This window comes from Gymnogyps californianus, chromosome 8, assembly GCF_018139145.2.
Source record: "Gymnogyps californianus isolate 813 chromosome 8, ASM1813914v2, whole genome shotgun sequence".
Lineage (NCBI taxonomy): Eukaryota > Metazoa > Chordata > Aves > Accipitriformes > Cathartidae > Gymnogyps > Gymnogyps californianus.
Genome location: NC_059478.1, coordinates 8,032,157 through 8,051,744, shown reverse-complemented (window position 1 = coordinate 8,051,744; position 19,588 = coordinate 8,032,157). Strand labels below are relative to the sequence as shown.

Sequence of the window (19,588 nt, the reverse complement as noted above, 5' to 3'; positions counted from 1 at the left end):
CCACTTAAGCAGTCTTCTGAGATCACCAAGATGCCAGTGCTCTGACAAACTCCATCTTCACTGTGCTTCAGATGTTGACCTTAGACTCCCCAGGTGTACATCACAAGTATGAGGTTGACAGGAAATTAAAGTTAAGCTAACATACAAATCACAATGCTTTCCCAAGCTCGTCTCTCTTATGCAAGCTGAAACATGATTTGCTTCAGTGGTGAGCATAACTAATCAGCAGTCTGGGAATGCTTAATAGGCTAAATCCCCATTTGTTGTGGCTCTTTGATTGGATTCTTCCTAACCATGGGGCTACAGCATTCCAGATCCCTACATGCAGTCTCAATAAATAAATTTATTAGACTGATTATACTGGGGGCCTTTGAAACCACTAATTGCTTTTCCTAGGGATCTGTAACCATAATTGTAATAACAGCAATTAATATTTTCTGAAGAAACAAGGCCAAATTCATCTCTGGTTTAATTCTGTTAACTCAGTAAGTTTTAAGTTGTAAGGGTGACACTGACCCTAAGTGTTTAAAGTGAAGTAATGCAGTTAAGACAAAAAGTTTTTATAATGCATTAATATATAACGTGTAAAACCATAGGCAGAGAGGACCTCTGCAAGTGAACATCTGCTAAAATAACCCATTGCCAGGATGCACAGCTGAGCACTTCTCAGTACCTAGTTGGATAAAGCAACCCTAATCCGAGGTGTGCAGGACTTCAAGTGATGCAAAGAGAAAATCTTTATATAGGGGGCATAGTGGAACTTCATCGACTGGCGCGAGCAAATATCTCAAATCCAAACCGGACCCTTGGAAAGCTCAGATGCAAATCTAGATCATAGCTCTGTGAATTGGCTCACACAGCGGGCAGAGGAGCGGTAGCCCGTTTACAGCTGTGCATATATCTATATCTGTATCTATATCTCCTTCTGTTTCAGAAAATGACCAAAAGCAATGCTCAGTTCTCTGGATCCTGCCGCGCAGTACATTTATATGTATTACATGCACTCACATACCCCCAAGGCTTCCCATGAGTTCAGTGGGAGTATGAATGTGAGCAAGCACTAGCAGAGGACAAAGCGAGCTGGCACATGCTGCTCTGTCACATACCGGCTCTTCCAGCCGCCCTTTCACATCCTTGCTGCAGGGTGAGACAGCTCCACACTGAGCCCTGCAAGCTGGGGCACCGCAGCCTGGTCCTTACCAACCACCCAACCAACTTTGCACGTCAGCTGCCAACGTGGAAATAAAGTAAAACGCGCATTGTCCCATACACACCCTTCTCGTTTAACAACATTCCTTAAAAACTTGACTTTGGATAAGGAGAAATTATAGGAGAAGCAGCCATCCAGTAAGCTTCTTACAAGAGAGGCATGGAAGTGTGGGGCCTTCAGAAGAGGTTGGTAAGAAACCACATTGCTTTTCTTTGCCCAGTTTAGCCATTAAAAGAGAAAATGGGCATAACTCTGTAATTCCAAACAATAGAAAACCTGAAAGGGACAAATAAAAGCAAAATTCCTTTCAGATAAGAGGAAAAAAAGAAGGAGATCAAATCAACACGTGCACAAACACACACAAAGTCAAGCCCTCCATTTGCTGTACAGGACTGTGAGCACAGTTGCCTGGGTGAAGACATGTGTCAGTAAGTTAGCTAACATCAGCTATTGCAAAAGGAAAAGTCAAGGCAGCACAGACCTTCCCAAAACATTTAAGACCTCATAAACAATGCAGAATGGTCAGAGAGTATATCAGTAAAATTGGTTACTTGCCTATAGATGTCCATACATGCGACTATACATTGGTTATTGCAACAGTTATCAAGCGATTTGTTTCCACATATTTGGTTAACAATGAATGACATGCCAGAAACTTCTTTTAGTCTAACAGGGATGAATCTAACGGACGAATGACAGTGGGCCGAGTAGGTGAAGGGGGTGGTCTTCGACTGGAGAGAAAGAGAGAAGAAACAATAAGCACAAACACTGAGAACGAACCTGGCACCTTTTGCTGTCGCTACGTGAACATGCACATGCTCCTAAACACAACAATCTTATTTCCACGTACACTGAAGCATGACAGCCCTACGCATCCACAATAAGGAAGAAAGCGACGGGTTTGCCACGTGCATACCATGCCTTAGCCCTCTCACATATCGGACAGCTCTTCTCTCTGGTCCGCAGCCTGGGTATTCTCCGAACAGTTACCTTCTTGTGCCATGGAAACCATCGGGGAGGATCATTATTCCCGTTTTCTCAGGGGTCAGTCCCAGCCTGGACAGCCACAGAGCGGACTTACAGGCACGTTTCAGAGTGGCCAGCTGGATTCGGGAAGACAGCCTGCAGTGATTTCAGCTGCTGTTTACAGAAGCAGAAAAACCTGCAGCTTCTTGCACAGTTGGGCCAACTGGAGCCACGCCAATGTGCCTGAATTTGAGGCACAAATTTCAAGCTTTACATCAATGGCCAGTTATGAAAACGCTAGCCATGGCTACTGCTTCTGGATTCATTCATTCACCACTCATGTGTTCCTCTATCAACTTCAGTAACTGCTAAGGGAGTCCCAGATTTTTTGGGAAGGCTTATGGGTCTTTATTCCCCTGTTTCAAATGGCTGATTCAGCACAGGCTCCTGTGTACTGCAAATCCCTGCATTTCAATTTGGACTGCATCACCATCTGATAAGAGATCACAGTGCAAGAGTTAGCAGCAGTACAATCCCCGAGCACGTTCCACCTGCAGTCCAGGTTGAGCAGGGATAGTCCACGCTGAGACCTTCCCCTCCCTCGCTTCGTCCAAGGATGACACACCAACTCTGCTGGAGTTGTAGACAGATTCTCTCTGGTAGCTATGTAACTGCCTTTTACATTTTTGTGTGTATTTAGGGCACATGGTTCATATCAGTGCTGTGTAGAGGTAACTCCATCAGCTTAGTTACAAAGAGTATTTTGTTAATGCTCCATTCCACCTGGGCTAAAACACCCCGCCGCTGAGCAAAGCCTGTGCAGAATCTGAAGTGACAATACCTGTTTGGCCTCCAGCGCCTGCACTAGCTCAGACAGTTCTGCCTGGCACTGCTTTGTGCTGTATAAATACACCTAAGAGACTGTTCCTCACAGCCAGCCTGCTCCCTTAGCTAGCTATCCAGCACCCTCCAGCAGGTTTTTGTTGCTGCAGTTATTCCAATCCATCTCTTACACAGTGGTTTTGCTCCCCATTTTCTTTAACGGGAAGTACCATCTCTCTCTTTATTCCTTAACCCAGCCCAGATCACCACGAGAGCACGTAGCTGCTCTGAGAGGCATGAGCCTGGGGTCTGAACACGGTGGGGAGCCGAGGGCTCTTCAGTTCCCATCCAGCTTCAGCAGGCTTCACTAATGGCCAAGACAAATTGTACAGCCTTCTCTAACGCTGTCCTCCACCTGTGAAAGTAGGAACAGTTCCTGTCTCTGAAGAAGATGACAAAGGAAACGTGTCTCATTCTGTTAAAGCTAAATAGAAGATGAAAAGAATGTAACAATGTGTTAATCTTCTTTGAACTGGAACATAATATATGAGACAAATTTACACTTGACAAAAAAAGTCTTGTTTGCCTCAAAGTGCATCTTGTACGACAATATTCTCTTTTGGTGAAGAAATGAGAATTTTAATCCCTAACATGCAACAAATACAAAATATGCCAACTGAAGCATTCAAGTAAATCAACAAGCTAAAAAAATAGGCAAAATATAATTTCTTCATGGTGTATTTTTCTTACAGAAAAAACGTTACTGTGTTAACTATTGTTTCTTGTGTTGCTCCAGTGTAGGTCTTCTGGACCCATTTCCAAAATCTGTAGTTTCATAAAGAACCACTTCTAAGGCTCTGCATTTCTGCTGGGTTGCATTAAATTATTCCTTTGTTGAAATGCCTCACATTGCATTGTTTAGCGCTTACTGAAAACATCGTATCATGTGTATACAATTTACAAACAAGGGAAAATGCATACAGCTGTCTTCATATCAAATTTAAAAGATACAAGCCCAAGCATGCATTTTAGTACCAGGTTGAATGCAGCACACTGGATTCAAATAATGTAATTTAGTCAAATTGCTATTGAGCCCAGCAGGATCAGAAACTGGAGAGCACAGTGGGAGGATTTCCTGGATATAATCAGTCAAACCAAACCTGAACCAAAATCAGGTCTGGGCCCCGTTTCCTCCTCGAACCAGAGCTGTTACTGCACTCTGACCATTATTTTGAATTTTCATTCAAGCCCAGTCCAGACCTGAACAGAAAAATCCCCCAGCAGGCTCTCGTTTCCACCCCAGAGCAGCACTTCAAGGAGAGGCTGATACCCCCAAGGGGCCCCTCTCTGATGAGAAGCCGCTGCCACTGCGAAGGCCGGGGGTGCAGTGCCACGCTGCAGCCTCTCCCCTTGCCCCACGCAGCGGGCAGAGCCGTGCCAGCCTTGTTCTCCCTGCGGCACTGCCCGACAGGCAGGTCTGGCTCAGCGAGGGGACCCCTCAGCCCAAGCTCTCCCCCCCCACTTCACGCTATGAATACCTCCTGGCGGAGACACACGCATGTATCTGGGATGCCCTGCATACATACACTCGTGTGTGTCTTCCCAACTGGTATGGGCAGGGATGTACATGAGGAACGGGCAGACCTCTCCTGAGCTCCAGCCCCTCTCCTCTGCCCCCTTAAGGGTGCTGCCTGGCTCCCATGCAGTTGCACAGGGCTTCCTTCCAGCTCCTTAACCCAGCACACCATGACTAGAGGAGTGGGACCTCCACCTAGAGAGCAGAGGTGCCTTCCAGAGGAGCGGCAGATGTTTGGGAAATGGCAGCACTTGGGAAATGACCTGCAAAAGCATCATTCACCTCCAGTCCTGCTGCTGACAGTCTCCTGGGCCATCTCTGGTTCCCTGTGCTGGTAACGCAGGAAGAGGGGCCATGCTCCTGAGTCCCCGGGCAGAGCACAGCGCAGGGTTCAGCTTGGGGAAGAGACCTCGCCTTTGCTAGCTGCTGGCACACAGTATCAACTGGCACGAGCCGAAGCTCAAGTCAAAGTGAAGGAAAGGACAAGCCCAGAAGGTGCCTCTCACTAGATTTCTCTGTCAAGGTGACAAGTCACTATGTGACCATTTTTACACTGGGAGTAGGATTCAGACCTTTTATTCCCCCTACACAGGAATCTCAACCCCAAAGATAGGAGGAGAGGCCAACTCACACATCTCTTGCCTCTCCCCCTTCCTTTACGCCCGGAGCAGTGGCTGGGAGTGCAAGCATTCCCCGGGATGGAGGGGTGCAGGAGCCTGAGCACCCAAACCGCCACCTTGAGATAACAGAGCCGGCAACCAGCACTGCTGCTCCTTGCGAATGTAGTCCCACCTTCCTCTCTGTTCTGGGCACCTCCAAAAAACACGGGTCTGAGGGAAGCCTAGTGTGCGATTTCGGCACCATCGCTTTCTGAGCAAAGGTTACGTAAATGAGCGCTGCCAGACTCTCCAAACGTGGAGGAACGCGAAGCAAACGGGCAGTAACCTGGAGAGCAGAGCAGCAGGGGGAGCTCCAGCCTGCCCGTGGACAGAAGCGAGGGAAAACCAGAGAAAAACAACCTCCCCCAGATCCCGGCTCCGCGCTAGCTGCCATGTCAGTGAGTAAGTATGTGACTAAGCCCAATTAAATGTTTAGTCTGAGGCCAACAGATGATAGCGGGAGAGACGGCGTGGACGGCGTTTTCTCTGCATTATCGGCCCGACTCTGACAGCCCGGGGGTGCGTTCGCAGTGCTGAGCTGTTCCCAGGCCCCGAAAGGCAGCTCCCGGTTCATAGAAAGCTCCTTCTTATAAAAATGTCACTGCTGTGGTAATTCCAATTTGGTTATTGTCTCCAACATTTCAGCTGGGTTTTCCAGTTCTGGGGCCGAGTCCCGCTGCCTGGCCCCTTTAACGGGCTGCTCAGTCTGTTGTGGTTTTCTTGTGTGTGTGTGTTTTTTGGTTTTTTTTTTTTTTTTTTTTTAAAAAGGGAAACAGTGTTTGTAAAAGTTAGTGCTAAAGGGGCAGGGGATCATAGGTCCCCAGGGTTGAGTAAACGAGTCTGCAGAAAGAATCAGTTCTTCTAACTAGCACACATTAAGCAGACATAAAGAATTTACCAATGAAAATTGTGGACTAAGTATGTATTTAATAACTCCCTGATGTTGCTGCAGAGACTCCTCCTTTGAAGAGCTCAGTGGGGTTTTGAACGGAGGGTAACTCTTACCCCCATGCAAAAACTTTTTTAAAAAAGGAAAAGTTTTACATTTATTTTTAACCTACGCAGCACACACCATTTTTCCAGTTTTAAAAGAACTCCTAAAAGCTTTAGCTAGGCAAATGCAGAGCAAAAGAAACTAAATAAAGCAAGTCTAGACTTAAAATTCGATCAGAAACATATGGGAGCTCTTCAAGCATTTGCCTTTTGAGAAGTGCTATCGCTCCCCACACAGAGTCCACAAAATATGCTTTCAGTAAAGCATGGCTGTAATTACCATGGGAGGCCCCGCTCAGAGAAGATGGCTTCTCTTCTCGGAGCACAGCTAACATACTTCTAAATAAACGGCTTTCATTTCCACTTACATTTTACATTCTTGTTCGCTTGTGACCACCAGAGAACACTTGCAGAAGGCATGCGCATAACTATATTTTACGATACATCCTATAGATCTGAAACTGTAAACAAAAGTCCATTATTCTCTCCCTTTTCCATGATCTTGGTTTCCCTATAATGCAACCCTCTCAGAGTACCCTGATACGTGACATCATCTTTGCAGAATTTAACGAGAAAATATTTAAACAAAATCTTTAAGCGGCTTTAAGTCTGACTGCAGGCAAATTTTATTTTAGGTGACAATACAAATCTGGATGTGAGGCATACAATAAGAGGATAAGAGTGACTTACTTCAGGTGAAGAATAACTATAGTTTCTTGTTTGGGTGATTATTTAGAGAGACTAAGTAGCTTGTTCTTGGGATAGTTATTATACCTTGACTGATTTTATTTTTATACGGTTTTCTCCATTTCAGTAAGATCCTGAGAGACCCACACAGCTTATTCTCTACTTTTCCTGGTTCTTATGTCAACCTAACTAACTTTTATATGGTACCTCTTGACCTCCATCAGCCTCTGGATTTGGAAGAAAATCCAGACCAGAAGTGAAAGTACTGTAGCCATCATGGTTGAAGAATAGAGGCAAGACATGGTTTGTAGGCCTGATTAGTTAGTCTACAGTCTATGCATACTTAAAACTCTTTCTGGCCTACAGCAGATGCAGCATGGCTACTGCGGAGTCTCCCGAACATCAGTTCAGGAGAAAGGATCTTGAGTGGAAGTGGGAAAACCAAGAGGAGGAAAGGCACTTGATAGTAGTGACACAGGTCATAAGAAAGTAGGAAAAGCAGAAAAAGGATGATGACATTAAGAGGAGTAAAGCAGGAGTCAGACAAGAATCAGGAGGAGATGATTATGGGAGAAATGAGAAACAGCACTCAATGGTGATGAAAGGAAAAAGTAGTTGGGGAATATCTGTCTGAGACGGTCCCTTACCCCAACATAATGGTCCAAGAGAGTGAAAATTTCTCAGATTTGTTTCTGTACTGAAAAATGTCATTTTGTCAACCATGAAATGTCTCTAGTAAGCATGTCCACAGGATTACTATCGGCAGGCAAGTCAGGAACGGAAGCACTGAGGCGCACAGCACAGTGTTGGAGGATGCATGCCAGTTCTGAAGTAGCTCTCCAGCTGAACACATATGTATCAGACTCCACAAATGCATAGAGGGCGTGCTGCGACTGTACTGCCAGATACTTGCACAGCTATACATACCACTGAACCTCACTATTTCAAATGACCCAGCTGCACAATACTCTGTCAGTGGAAGAATTTTTGTGTTGTGTAAGCAAGTTAAAGTTGTTAGATTATGCTGTTTTATCCGATACCTATTTCTTTTAAATGAAAGAAACAAAAAAGTAAGAGTGACTGGGAAGAATGTGTCCTTCCACTAGTCACCACTACACTGCAGCAATATAAATCTCCATTAATTCAAATGCTAACACTGTTCCAAAGCATTAGGGTTACGGAGGTTCCACTGTGCGTGATTTAACTTAATACAGATACTCCTTTCAGAGGCAAAGAGGTCCAAAATATGATGCTCCACTAGATTAATTTATGCAACTCAATGCAACTCAAACTACATTTTCTATATGACCATCATAAATTAACATCTATCACACACACATACAAATACGTTTGTATGTTTATGTGGGTGTTGCATTTTCGAATTAGACATTTCAGGGAATTAATGTGTCATACGGAAAACTCAGCTTGAATAAACAAAAAAATTAATTCAATGGAGCGACCAAGACAGACTATTATTCTTAACAAACTGTGTGTTCTTGTTTGCCCTTCAGCAGGGAACATGTCAAGTAAGCAAGCGTGCAACACATTAGTGGAGGACTGTCCCAACCTTTCAGAAACCCTAGGTCAGGATGGTCAAGAGGATCAAAACTGCCCGTGGAAGAAGAGAGAGTTAGGAGTGCTGAGTGATACATTCATCTCTGTCCACAGACGATGAAAACAGAAGGGCCACAAAATCAGCAGGAGGAACATCTAATCTTTGCATAGTAGCTCAAATCTTGTGTACTGGTCTGTGTTTAGCTGTACTGTTCAGCATCAATATGAATCATGTACTGCCTCTGAACACCACATCTACTTCTGCCCACTCTGTTCTTCCTTCCTACTCACCTTTGACCTTCCCTCTGCCTTTTTGTCTCTCTCCTCTTTACTTACCTTGGTGCAAGAAAGGGAGCAAACATCCTGGTTGTCACCTCCAGCTGGAGTTGCACCTCTTCTTGTCCACGATGACAACTAATGTGATTATCAGTGTCACTGTTGTTAATGTAGCCATTGAGTGCCCTCATTCACTAATGATCCAATACAGCTTGCAGGGGACAGGAGAGTTTCAAGCAGAGCCTTTCACGATGCCTGCAGGTTCAGGAAGTTCAGATCATCACTGCTTTCTCTCTATTTGCTGTCATACGTTTTCTCTTCTAGCATAAGGAAGGCTCGAAATGCACTGCTATTCTGCCCACTCTTTCAGACAAGGCAAGAAATTTCCTGCTAAACACCCTTGCTCTAATCCTGCATAGCCTTCATGGCAACTGTTATTAAACTACTCTGTTATGAGATTAAATAATTACTGCGGACAAAACACATCTTCAGGTTCCTATACTTCTGGCAAACAACATTTGCTATTGTTTTACTCTACTTTCCTTTTTCAAGTTGAGAGAGACTAAAAATAAAACCCACTTCCTTCTACTAACAGTATCTTGAGAGAGAAAAGGCTAAGGAAACAACAAAAAAAAGCTTTTGCTGAAAATACCTAACAGAATAAATTACTTATTCATTCAGTTCACCAGCTGACACTCCCAAAGCAGGCTTCCACTGTGTTTGAGGACTGCACTCACATCATCATCTTTATCCCAGAATCACTTCTTTCAGCTCTTTTTAGGTTCCTTCTTTTTCTGTCTTCCTCTCTCTTGCATCATTTTTACTTACCCTTCCCCATCACATGGGACTGGTCTACACTAAGAGTAATGAAGAGCCGTTTCCCAGCCTGGTCCTCTTTGCTGAACTTTGAAAATAACTTGCGACAGTCCCAATCAAATGGATCTCTCCTAGTTCACCTCATTTTAAAAACAATTTTTTGTTGAATAAGGCAGGAGCAAGTAGCTCAGGAACAATACTAAAGACGATCAAAACTACCTGAGATACAATAAACAAGATCAAACCTAAACTCCACATAGAACAAGTGACTCTTCAGATACATTTGTTCAACTGTCATAGTGTATTGCTCATCACAAAATTCCTAGACCGCTGAAGATATGAAGTGGAGAGCCTGCCTCTGGCTGATGAGAGGAGATGCTGATGGGAGTTAAGAGTCAGTGGCAGCAGATATAGTACCTAGGCTGCAATGTCTGACGTGCCATGAACTTTGTTTTACTTGACCTTCAGGATAGTCATCTGGAAGAGAGGTATATGAAGGAAGGCAGTGAACGAAATCCTATTGCTAGTCTAGAAGAAAGCCATCCTTTTGGGGGCAGCAATCAGTGAAGCTCCTGGAGCAGAAGTGGAGACCCTCCTGTATCTCTCACAGCATTACAGTTCAGGCAGCTGAAGAATCAGTTCTGTGCAAATGCTGTTCCAAATTTCTCGTAAGATCGGTATTGCAGAATTACAATGAAACCACAAGAGTTGTTGTATGTGATATTTTACATGTTTTTAAAACCTGCTGTGACCTGCTTTCTGGCCAATCCCTCCAATATTTATCCTCATTCAGAATGCTACTTCTTTCATTGCTTCTGTTAGCACTGAAGCTGCAAGATGACCCCAGGTAAGATGACCAGTATTCCTCAACTGTTTTTGCACAAGGCAGTATGGCTACCCTAAGTAGTGTAGCTAGTGTTTCTAATGGTTGTCACAGCCACTGACACCAGGCTGCTGTTAAGAAAGATTGCCAAATATTGCATTTTATGGTTTGAAAACTATCTGAAAAACTTTAAAAGAAGACAGAAGTGCAAGGAGCAGGAGACAGATTTACAAAGGTGCCAGGGAAGGGATAAGTTGGAAAGAAACCAAGACAAGACAGTGAGAAGGAGGGAATACGTGGGGAAGGGAGACAAATGTACCGGGCAGGAAACCAAGTGAAGGGAGAAGGTGAAAGAGGAAGCAAACAGGATGGTCAAGAAAGGGACAGCGAGGGAAGGGCAGAAAAAAGGGAAACCAAAATAGTGATAAAGGAGCCAGTGGAGGAGGGGGAAAAGCAGAGCTCCTTTCTAAGAGATAAGGGAAAATAAATGGAGTCTCCTGCTTGAAGCAGCCAGCACCAAAAGGAACATATTACTGCGTGTGCATTTCAACAAGAAATGTAAATTAGACTGGTAACAAATTACACAGGGGTGTCTTCCCCCAGGGCAGAAATCACAGAAAGAATAACTGATATTCTCCTAAGTCTTGTGATTTTGGGGTTCTTGGACAGGCAGAGTTGGAAACATACTGACTACAGAAGAGCAGTATCCCCTCCTGTGATGGGCTCTGGCTTTGCATCACTCGCGTAGTTGTATATTCTTTTGATCACAAACATGAAATGCAGAATTAAATTAGTTATTCTTTGGCTTTCTTTTTCCCCTGAAATTCAGCAGGATTTTGAAATCCTTCCATATAACACTCTTGCCTCTTTGCTTGCATGAAACGCTCCTAATTACTGATTATACTTTTTTCACTGAAGACCCATTCAAAGAGGACAAATGCATGCTACTGCTGGACAGAGCTGTGCTCTTCTGCTTGGGTGTTCAGACTGAGATCATCCAACTCAGCAGGCAAATGCTTTAAGGTGGGCACTTATTCATCCTGCCAGAAGAGTTTGATGAAATGGCTGATTATTACTTGTATTCCATTAAAAACATAGTAGTAAGCTTTTAAGGCTGCGAGGTCAAACTTTCAGAAGAGAGGAGATTCCCAGGCTAAGGCAGGATAACCCTTCTGGCCTTATATGCCTATGCACTATGACAGATTTTAATCAAAGGATCGCGTGCAATTTTTGCAAGGGATCCCCTTATCATTCAATGCACAGGGTTAGACATTACATTAAATCTTTCCAAAGAACTCTAATAGATAAAAATCCATCACAGAAAACTTACTTAATGGTTGATATTTGGCAATTGAAGAGCTGAGTACAGAGCCTGTGGACCAGGAAACGTCAGGCAGTGATGCCTTCTGCAGCACTTCTGACTTTGTCTGGAAATTTCTAACTGTAACTACTGTCAAGTAGAAGTACCTTTTTGTGCCGTGTTGGCAGAAATACATAATGATGGCTTACAACACAGATTAGTTACAGACACAACAGGTCACGGCACAATAAAACGTAGCTGCATAGCAGCCGTCACCCCTTCCATGCTGGCTGGCTGGCTGTGGGTTGAAGTAAATTTTAGGGAGAGTATGGGACTGTTGACGAATAGCACAACATGAATTCTCTCCCGCTGCTTGCCTCACATGTAAAGACCACCCTCAGCCCCCAGGACCGAGCACCAGCATGCCTGAGGGTGAGACGCGCTCAAGAGCATTTATGTTCCTGCCTGCTTGAGTGGATGGTCCAGCCCTTCAAGACCCCTGTGTAACCAGGTCCCAGGGTTCCACATCAAGTGGGGTCATGTATGTTTTAATGGCAAAGTGAGTAACTATCTCCAGTGCTGCATTGGGAAAGCCTTCATGAATCCACAGTAGCATTGCAGAGCAGGACACAGAGAGAAAAGGGGAGCACCCTCCCACCCCCACTAACACCATGGGCTCTACTGCCGGGAGAAAAACATTTCCAATTCAATTGTTTTCCTTGTGGCGAAGCTGAGATTCCCATTCAGGACATCTAAAAGCCATAAACCAAAGCATCCACAGTAGAACTAAAATTGGTCAAGATCAGGCTTTCCAAACAGGCAGGCAAACACACATCATGGTAAGCTGAAGTGGCTCTAGTGCCTGCTTAAAGCCATCTCACCAAAGCGGAGTGCACAGCTGCGTTTTCTTTCAGAATACTACTGCAGCCTTTTAAGAGAGAGGGGGAATAATCTAAATTCTGGCAGCGGGGAATATTTCACAAATCATATATGCTTTGGCATCAAGCCCTTAAAGCCAGGGGCCTTTACTCACAGGCTTTGCTGGGAGAGATCCACCCACCTCAAGTGGGATTAATTAAAAGAGGCATGTATCATGCAAATAGTTTCTATTTCCTTACAGAAATATTCAGAGCACATAACCCAAAACAGCTTTAGAATCAGAGTGAAGCAAGGAAGAAAATTATTTCCTGCTCCCCTAACCCTTTTCCTTTCCCTGTACAGTAAGCAAGGAACAGTGAGAAAATGCCGACAGCTCACCATTTCACACAATTCCTTTGATTAAATGCTAATAAAGTTGAGGAAAAAAAGGATTTTTTTAAAGACAGGGGCTGTATCTCACTGTAAGGTGCCCAGTTCTCCAAACCAAATGTGTACTCAGCTGCTCATTGGAAAAGGATGGTCCAAATCTTACCCCTGAAAATGATCTTTTTATCTTAAGACAGAACAGGAGAAAATAGAAAGCTTATATTTCTTCAGCACGTCAGATTTTCAGCTCCATGCGACAGTGATGGGGGCTGCAACAAAAAGCTCCTTTGGAAACCTAGATGAACTTTAAAAATACAACTTTCTTCTCAGGAAGCTAAACTATTTTCCTAGATGTGAGAGATCCTGACACTTCAAGGAATCATTGCAGAAAATGGTGGTAGAGCAGTCAGAGCACAGAGCCCTAGTTCAAAAATAAGTCACAGAGACAGCTCAAGTTTCCACAAGAACTCTTCCTCAAAACTATGTTTTTTTTCCCCTTTTAATATCTCAGACCCATTTTCTGAGTCAATTTCCTATGATCCTGCGAAGGCTGTTATTAAAACCAGACCAAGCGTAGCAGAAATTCCAGGGCTCAAAAGAAACATTTAATAGGCGCAGGAGCCGGCCACACTGTCCCCTTCAGGTGATTTCCCCTGCAGCCCCTTCTCTGGGATTTCCTCTCTCTGAGTTTAGTCAGCAGGAGAAACCTGAAGTTTCAGCAAAACGGCAAACCCTTCCTTCATTCTTAAGCAGCTGAGATTTTTTTATGTCTGAGGCTTTCATAGCTCTAAAAAAGACATCTAGGATCCCGTCCAGAAGATGTGTATTACAGATATTTTTTCCACAAAAATGTCAGGCAGTCGTACATTCAATTATATATCCAGCTACAGCATTTTAAAAACACTGACCTCCTTTATCAGCCACTGCTTTGCATGCCACCAGTGGCAGTCACAAATTGAGTTGTTTGCGGGCTGCTTACCCAAGTGTCTGTTGTGTGCTAGAAAATTCCTTTCTGGTCTCCATCCCACCTATCACTTTAGCATCAAAAAGATTATCATCAGACATGCTCTTGGCAAGCCACCTCAGGAAAGCAATGTTCATGCAAAATCACAGCCAGGCAGGACAAAGGAGACATGCTCATTTGCAAGGCAAGGTGAGAGACGCCAGGGAGCTATGGTTCTCTCCAGCAGTACAACTGACAAAACACTGGACCTCATTTCTGTATCTAGTATGTGATTTATCCTCTAATGGCACAGGGGAAACACTGGGGCCAGTGCCCTTCAGCTCAGTCCCAGGCTCTCCCCGTTGAGGGGATGCTGCTCGGACTTCTTCCCTTTCAGCGCGACGTTTAGTACCCAGAAAGGCAATTCTAGGTTTCTCCCCGGCGGTCCTACTGCAAGCTATGGGATGTCCACTAAGATGAAAGAGTGCATTTCATGGCTGGACACTGATGCAACAATGCCATTTCATGACAAATATATAAAAATACTTCATTCCTTTGATATACCTCATTTATTTATTCTTCATATTATAAAGGGTAATTATGTTAGAAACTGAGCCTCAAATTTAAGTTACTGACAACTACAACAGATCTCACCTATTTAAAAGAAAGTTTTTCTCCAAAGGTTCTCAATTACCATTTCTAAAATTGAAAATATGCACATTTTCTTTTTGTTTCTATTTAACTGGCATTTTTTTGCAAACTGTGACTAATTTTAATGTAACAGTTAATTTATTAAGAATGGAGAAACCCCTTTGTTCCAACATTGCCTAATCTGTCCATGCCTCTCATAATTTAGGAAGTTACCAAAACCCTTGAAATCAAAGGCTTTCATATATATATATATGAGTGATTACGTGTATTATGTTGTTATGAAAATAAATATTAAGGACATTTTATTCATATAACTTATACAAAAAAGCAGCTAATGCCACATAAAATCATAAAATATGCAAAGCTACTTTAAAAAGTACTGATAAATGCAAAGCCCTGGGAAGGAAAGGAAACGATGTGGTCATGAAAATCCTGTTCCTTAACTAATCGTTTTGTACCATATGACCTACACTGTTAGACAACTATGGACTGTTTTCAACTGGCTGTAAATTACTTGCCTTGTGGAATAAAAATCAGGCTCCTATCAGTTTCTTCCACTGGTTCTACAAGGATTGTTCTTGTTCTCTCCCAGAAGAGCCATTACTTCCTCTGGTGAGGACTCAGAATGGCAGAAGTGAGGAGTTGTACCCCTGCCCCTCTGCTGGTGGAGAGGCAGATCTGTGAACCCCTATGTGGGTACAACACAACCGGAACGGGTTCTTAATGTAAGAAAATCCAGTGTCTTCAAAATGACTGACTGGAAATTTTTTTTTTCCATGAAAAAAACTTCCTATCTTTTCAAAAATTCACACTTGTGCTAAAAATTGGTTCCTCAAAATGCCTTTGACACTCTGCAGGGAATGCCCAATTTTGCTTTGTTACAAGACTTCCTCAACAACGGTGCTTGACTTTCCGACACAGTGCAGAATCTGTCTGTTATGCTAGAGGGAGAGAACCATGCCCACCACCAGGAAGATTAGACATCTTACCTTGGGACGCTGGGAGGAGCCCGGGTCGGCCGAGAGGGAACCTGCGGAGGTCCTCCAAGGGCTTCACCACCACTCGGAAACGGAGGCAGTGGTCCTGGGCGGAAAGGAACCGGGGGAGCCCCCGACTGAGGGCCTGGAGATGGGATTGCAGGAGCAGGTCCTCGGCCAGATAAAGGTCTGGTTGGGGGATTGTTTAATGTAGGCCTCCTCTGAGTTGAGGGACTTGGAGGAGGTGATCTAGTGAAATATCAGAGATTTAAGAAGTTCAGTAAGGTGGAGTTTTGTTGGTTGTTTTTTTTAATTTATTTTATTTTATTATTTTTAAATAGAAATTAAAACCTTTTTTATGCCTATGACAATTGTTTTTTCTTGGCGTTTTCCTTTGCTGTCAGTGTCAGAGCATCTCACATATTTAAGTCTCACACTTACCTTTCTCACAGACAGCATGCCTTACGATAGTCAGAAATAAACATACGAGCAAAGAGGTAAACGTAATGGATTTTAATATTAGAGTTCTAATAATGTTGTTAAGCGGATTTTCTAGGACATGGAGCCTGAGATGCTGAATTATTGTAACAGCTTGCAAGAAGAGGCCTTGTGGATGCACAACTGGGGTGACAGAAGCGGCTGCTATCTGAAGCATCAGACAAGCTATAAATCCACTGGATAGTCTTCTACAAGGCAAATATCCTGTCTGGTGTTCACATACATATCCATAGAATATATATATGTGGGAAGATGTTTTGATTTCCCTCACAAATGTCATTAAAGACCAGGAGGAGTATCTGCCCAAAAAGACAGGCAGGGAGGGAGCTACTGATGCTGACAATGTCTATCTGTCCTAAATTTCATTGCAATACAGATTTGAGGATCCTTACCTGCGGGCCTGCTGAAGCCAAGAGTCATCTACAGGAGGGGGTGCAGGGGTCGAGACAGTGCTAGTACTAATATCGCCAATGATTGCTAGGGCTTCCTTTAGTGCTTGGTACATGCGGAGCATTTCATCTCGCCTCTGCGCCTGTTCAGCCGACTCCTCCATTAGAGTGTTTTGGTCCTCAGAAGAATACAAGTGAGCCAGGAGCTCTGCGTTGATAAATTCTTTTACCTATTTCATCAGACAAAAAAAACCCCACCAAACAAATAAACCAACAAAAAAACCACCCTATTGAAAATATAATACTGAACAAATACAGTGTGAGATCCATGGAACCAGGAGACAGACATACCACAATTTAATCGGTTTCTCCTACTACCTTACATCAGTTCTACTGGTCACGTAGTTTTTGTTAAGGCAGATCAGGAACTAAAAAATGCTGAACTCAGATTGAGCTGATGGTGCAGCAGCCTGAGGTCTAGCCGTGGCCCAAGGAAAGGCTGGCACATGCAGCTGGGCCGAGCAGCTGGAAAAGGATGGACTGGACCTTTTAGCAGCTGCCTGCATGCAGATGGGCTTAATGCAATTCCAAAGCCACATTCTGAGACAGCGATTCACATGTGAGGATAAGATGGTTTTGTGCAGTCGCTCCACAACGCACTGTGGCCTTTTTTTGGTCTGTCTTTGAAACACTGGACATGGCTGGAGTTAACACTGGTCTACATGTCTACAGTGACACCTACGTTTACAGTTCATTACAAACAGGCTTCCCAACAGCTCCCAGGAGTCAGCTGGCATTTTGGTCCAATTCTAAATAGCTGACTGAGAGGGAAATGGCAGCCATTAGCAATACCATCAGATACTAAATTCCCCCGGGAATGGGAATTTTCAGGCTTTATAACATCTCTGTCAATTATTTTCTGAGCAACAATTTACCCTACTGTAGACGGCGTCTTTCATCTCCAACAACTTTGTCAGACTCTAAATATCCCATCCACACACATTCAAACTGGAGGGAGAAGTCTCCAAGTAATCTAATTTACTATATTGATTTCCTGCTACGCCTGCCCTGGTTATGGAAAGCTGGGCCACATTGAGAGAGAGAAAAAGCTAGAGGTACTCTGATTAAATAAGACTGTGGTAAATAGACCAACTGCTGACCTACTAAATCCTTGCATTTGAGACTTTCGTTGCTGTTCAGATCTATTTCTCATCTGGCTTTTTGCTCTATAAAGCTTTTTTGAGCTGGAGATACTAACAATAATACATTCCCAAGATTCTGATTACATAAACCTGAGCTCCGTTTGCACATGGGTTTGTGCTAGTTTAGCAACATTGATTTAAATCCTGACAGTTAGACTAAGGCAATGTTTGTGTTCAGACAAGGTGTGCTGGTTTTGGCTGGGATAGAGTTAGTTTTCTTCACAGTAGCTAGTATGGGGCCATGTTTAGGATTTGTGCTGGGAACAGCATTGATAATGCAGAGATGTTTTAGTTACTGCTGAGCAGTGCTTACACAGAGTCAAGGCCTCTTCTGCTGCTCACCCCACCCCACCAGCGAGGAGGCTGGGGGTGCACAAGAAGCTGGGAGGGGACACAGCTGGGACAGCTGACCCTGACTGACCAAAGGGATGTTCCATACCATGTGACATCATGCTCAGCATATAAAGCTGGGGGAAGAAGAAGGAAGGGGGGGATGTTCAGAATGATGGCATTTGTCTTCCCAAGTAACCGTTATGTGTGATGGAGCCCTGCTTTCCTGGAGATGGCTGAACACCTGCCTGCCCATGGGAAGTGGTGAATGAATTCCTTGTTTTTGCTTTGCTTGTGCACGTGGCTTTTGCTTTACCTATTAAACCGTCTTTATCTCAACCCACGAGTTTTCTCACTTTTACTCTTCCGATTCTCTCCCCCATCCCAACCCGGGGGGAGTGAGCGAGCGGCTGTGTGGTGCTTAGTTGCTGGCTGGGGTTAAACCACGACACAAGGTCAGTAAGAGCAGTCAAACTGCACGGGTATGGGACCCTTTATGGTCACCTAGCAATGAGAAGAAGGCCAGGACAGACCTTACAGGGAAACAAAACCATATTGCCTGGGCTTGGCTGTCATTTCCCATTCACGTATGACAGGAGATGCACAAATTCTTAGCAAAGCCTGCAGAAATTTTCCATGAGTCTCATGCTGTTTTCCAGTAGATGGTACTGATCAAGAGCCAGAGTACACTACTTTCCTCATGATTGCCAAAAACTCCACATTAAAAACAGATATCATAGTTAAACAGCATCACATTCTACTCAATGAAATGAGCATTTTAATGGCATCACTTCAAAAAAAGAAGTCGTCCTAAAATTAGATTAAGGCCAGAGCTGATTGTAAAGGCATTGTTAAACCACAAATATCTGTGACAATTATCGTGAGAGATCCCTGTCTGCCACTAGCAGGAGACTCAAGTAACTCCCTGAACTCTTCTGGAAGGGGAAGACTGCTGCGTTAAGGATGGTTCTTGGATCAACCTCCTGCCTTCGGCAATTGGATGCACTGTACTAGATAGAGGACGATCTTCCACAATAGCCACTTTCTCCAGCTTGGAAAAGGAAGGGAAAGTGACACTTACTCACACCTTTGCTCCTTTCTAGAAAACAGGAAGACTCACAGGAATGGTTTAAAACATTTTCCTTCACAGACATCAGACCTGCAGTCAAAGCTGAACCATAGCAAGCATCTGAAACGCCAATGCCACAAAGCCTCCCCTGTCACTCTGAAGTGGGGTAAGATGGGCTTGCAACTTCATTCATCAGTGGGCAGTCTACAACATACATCACCACCTCAAAGGTAAACACAATCCGTTCCTTAAGTTTGGTAGTAACAAGTACTTTGGATTTTTTCTACTCAGCTGAGATTAGTATCAGCACTGTCTACTGTAAGACCACTCCTCTTGTATAATCTGCGATACCTAAGCACCATGAAATACAAATTCTGAAATGTGTGTTTTGTTTGTGCATGTTTGAATTGCTAATGGTAACTCAATGCAGTTCTGTGTGGGAAATGTATCTTCTTTTAAGGTAATCAACATCCACCCTAAGGGAAGAATAAGGGATGCATTTGGAATACACAGTCTAGGCTTAGGCCTCAAAATATGCTTAGGGACAGCATCTAATTATTTTCTGTACACTGAGTTTGAATCTGATACTTCCCTTGAATTTT

At 43.8% G+C, this 19,588-nt stretch overlaps 1 protein-coding gene across 5 annotated transcripts in view; it reads right to left on the bottom strand.

The window, feature by feature from the left end:
- Nucleotides 1–19,588, bottom strand: part of DNM3 (dynamin 3) — a 182,920-nt gene that overhangs the window by 4,003 nt on the left and 159,329 nt on the right. For 3 of the 5 annotated variants that reach the window (XM_050900708.1, XM_050900713.1, XM_050900712.1), the window contains 3 exons: nucleotides 16,389–16,615; nucleotides 15,511–15,747; nucleotides 1,789–1,941 (listed from right to left, as the gene is read on the bottom strand). In XM_050900708.1, the coding sequence (XP_050756665.1) occupies nucleotides 1,872–1,941; nucleotides 15,511–15,747; nucleotides 16,389–16,615 (534 nt within the window). In that variant the 3' untranslated portion in view covers nucleotides 1,789–1,871. Of the gene's footprint in view, nucleotides 1–1,788; nucleotides 1,942–15,510; nucleotides 15,748–16,388; nucleotides 16,616–19,588 lie in introns of those variants that run through there. The other 2 variants (XM_050900709.1, XM_050900711.1) reach the window with 1 other exon arrangement.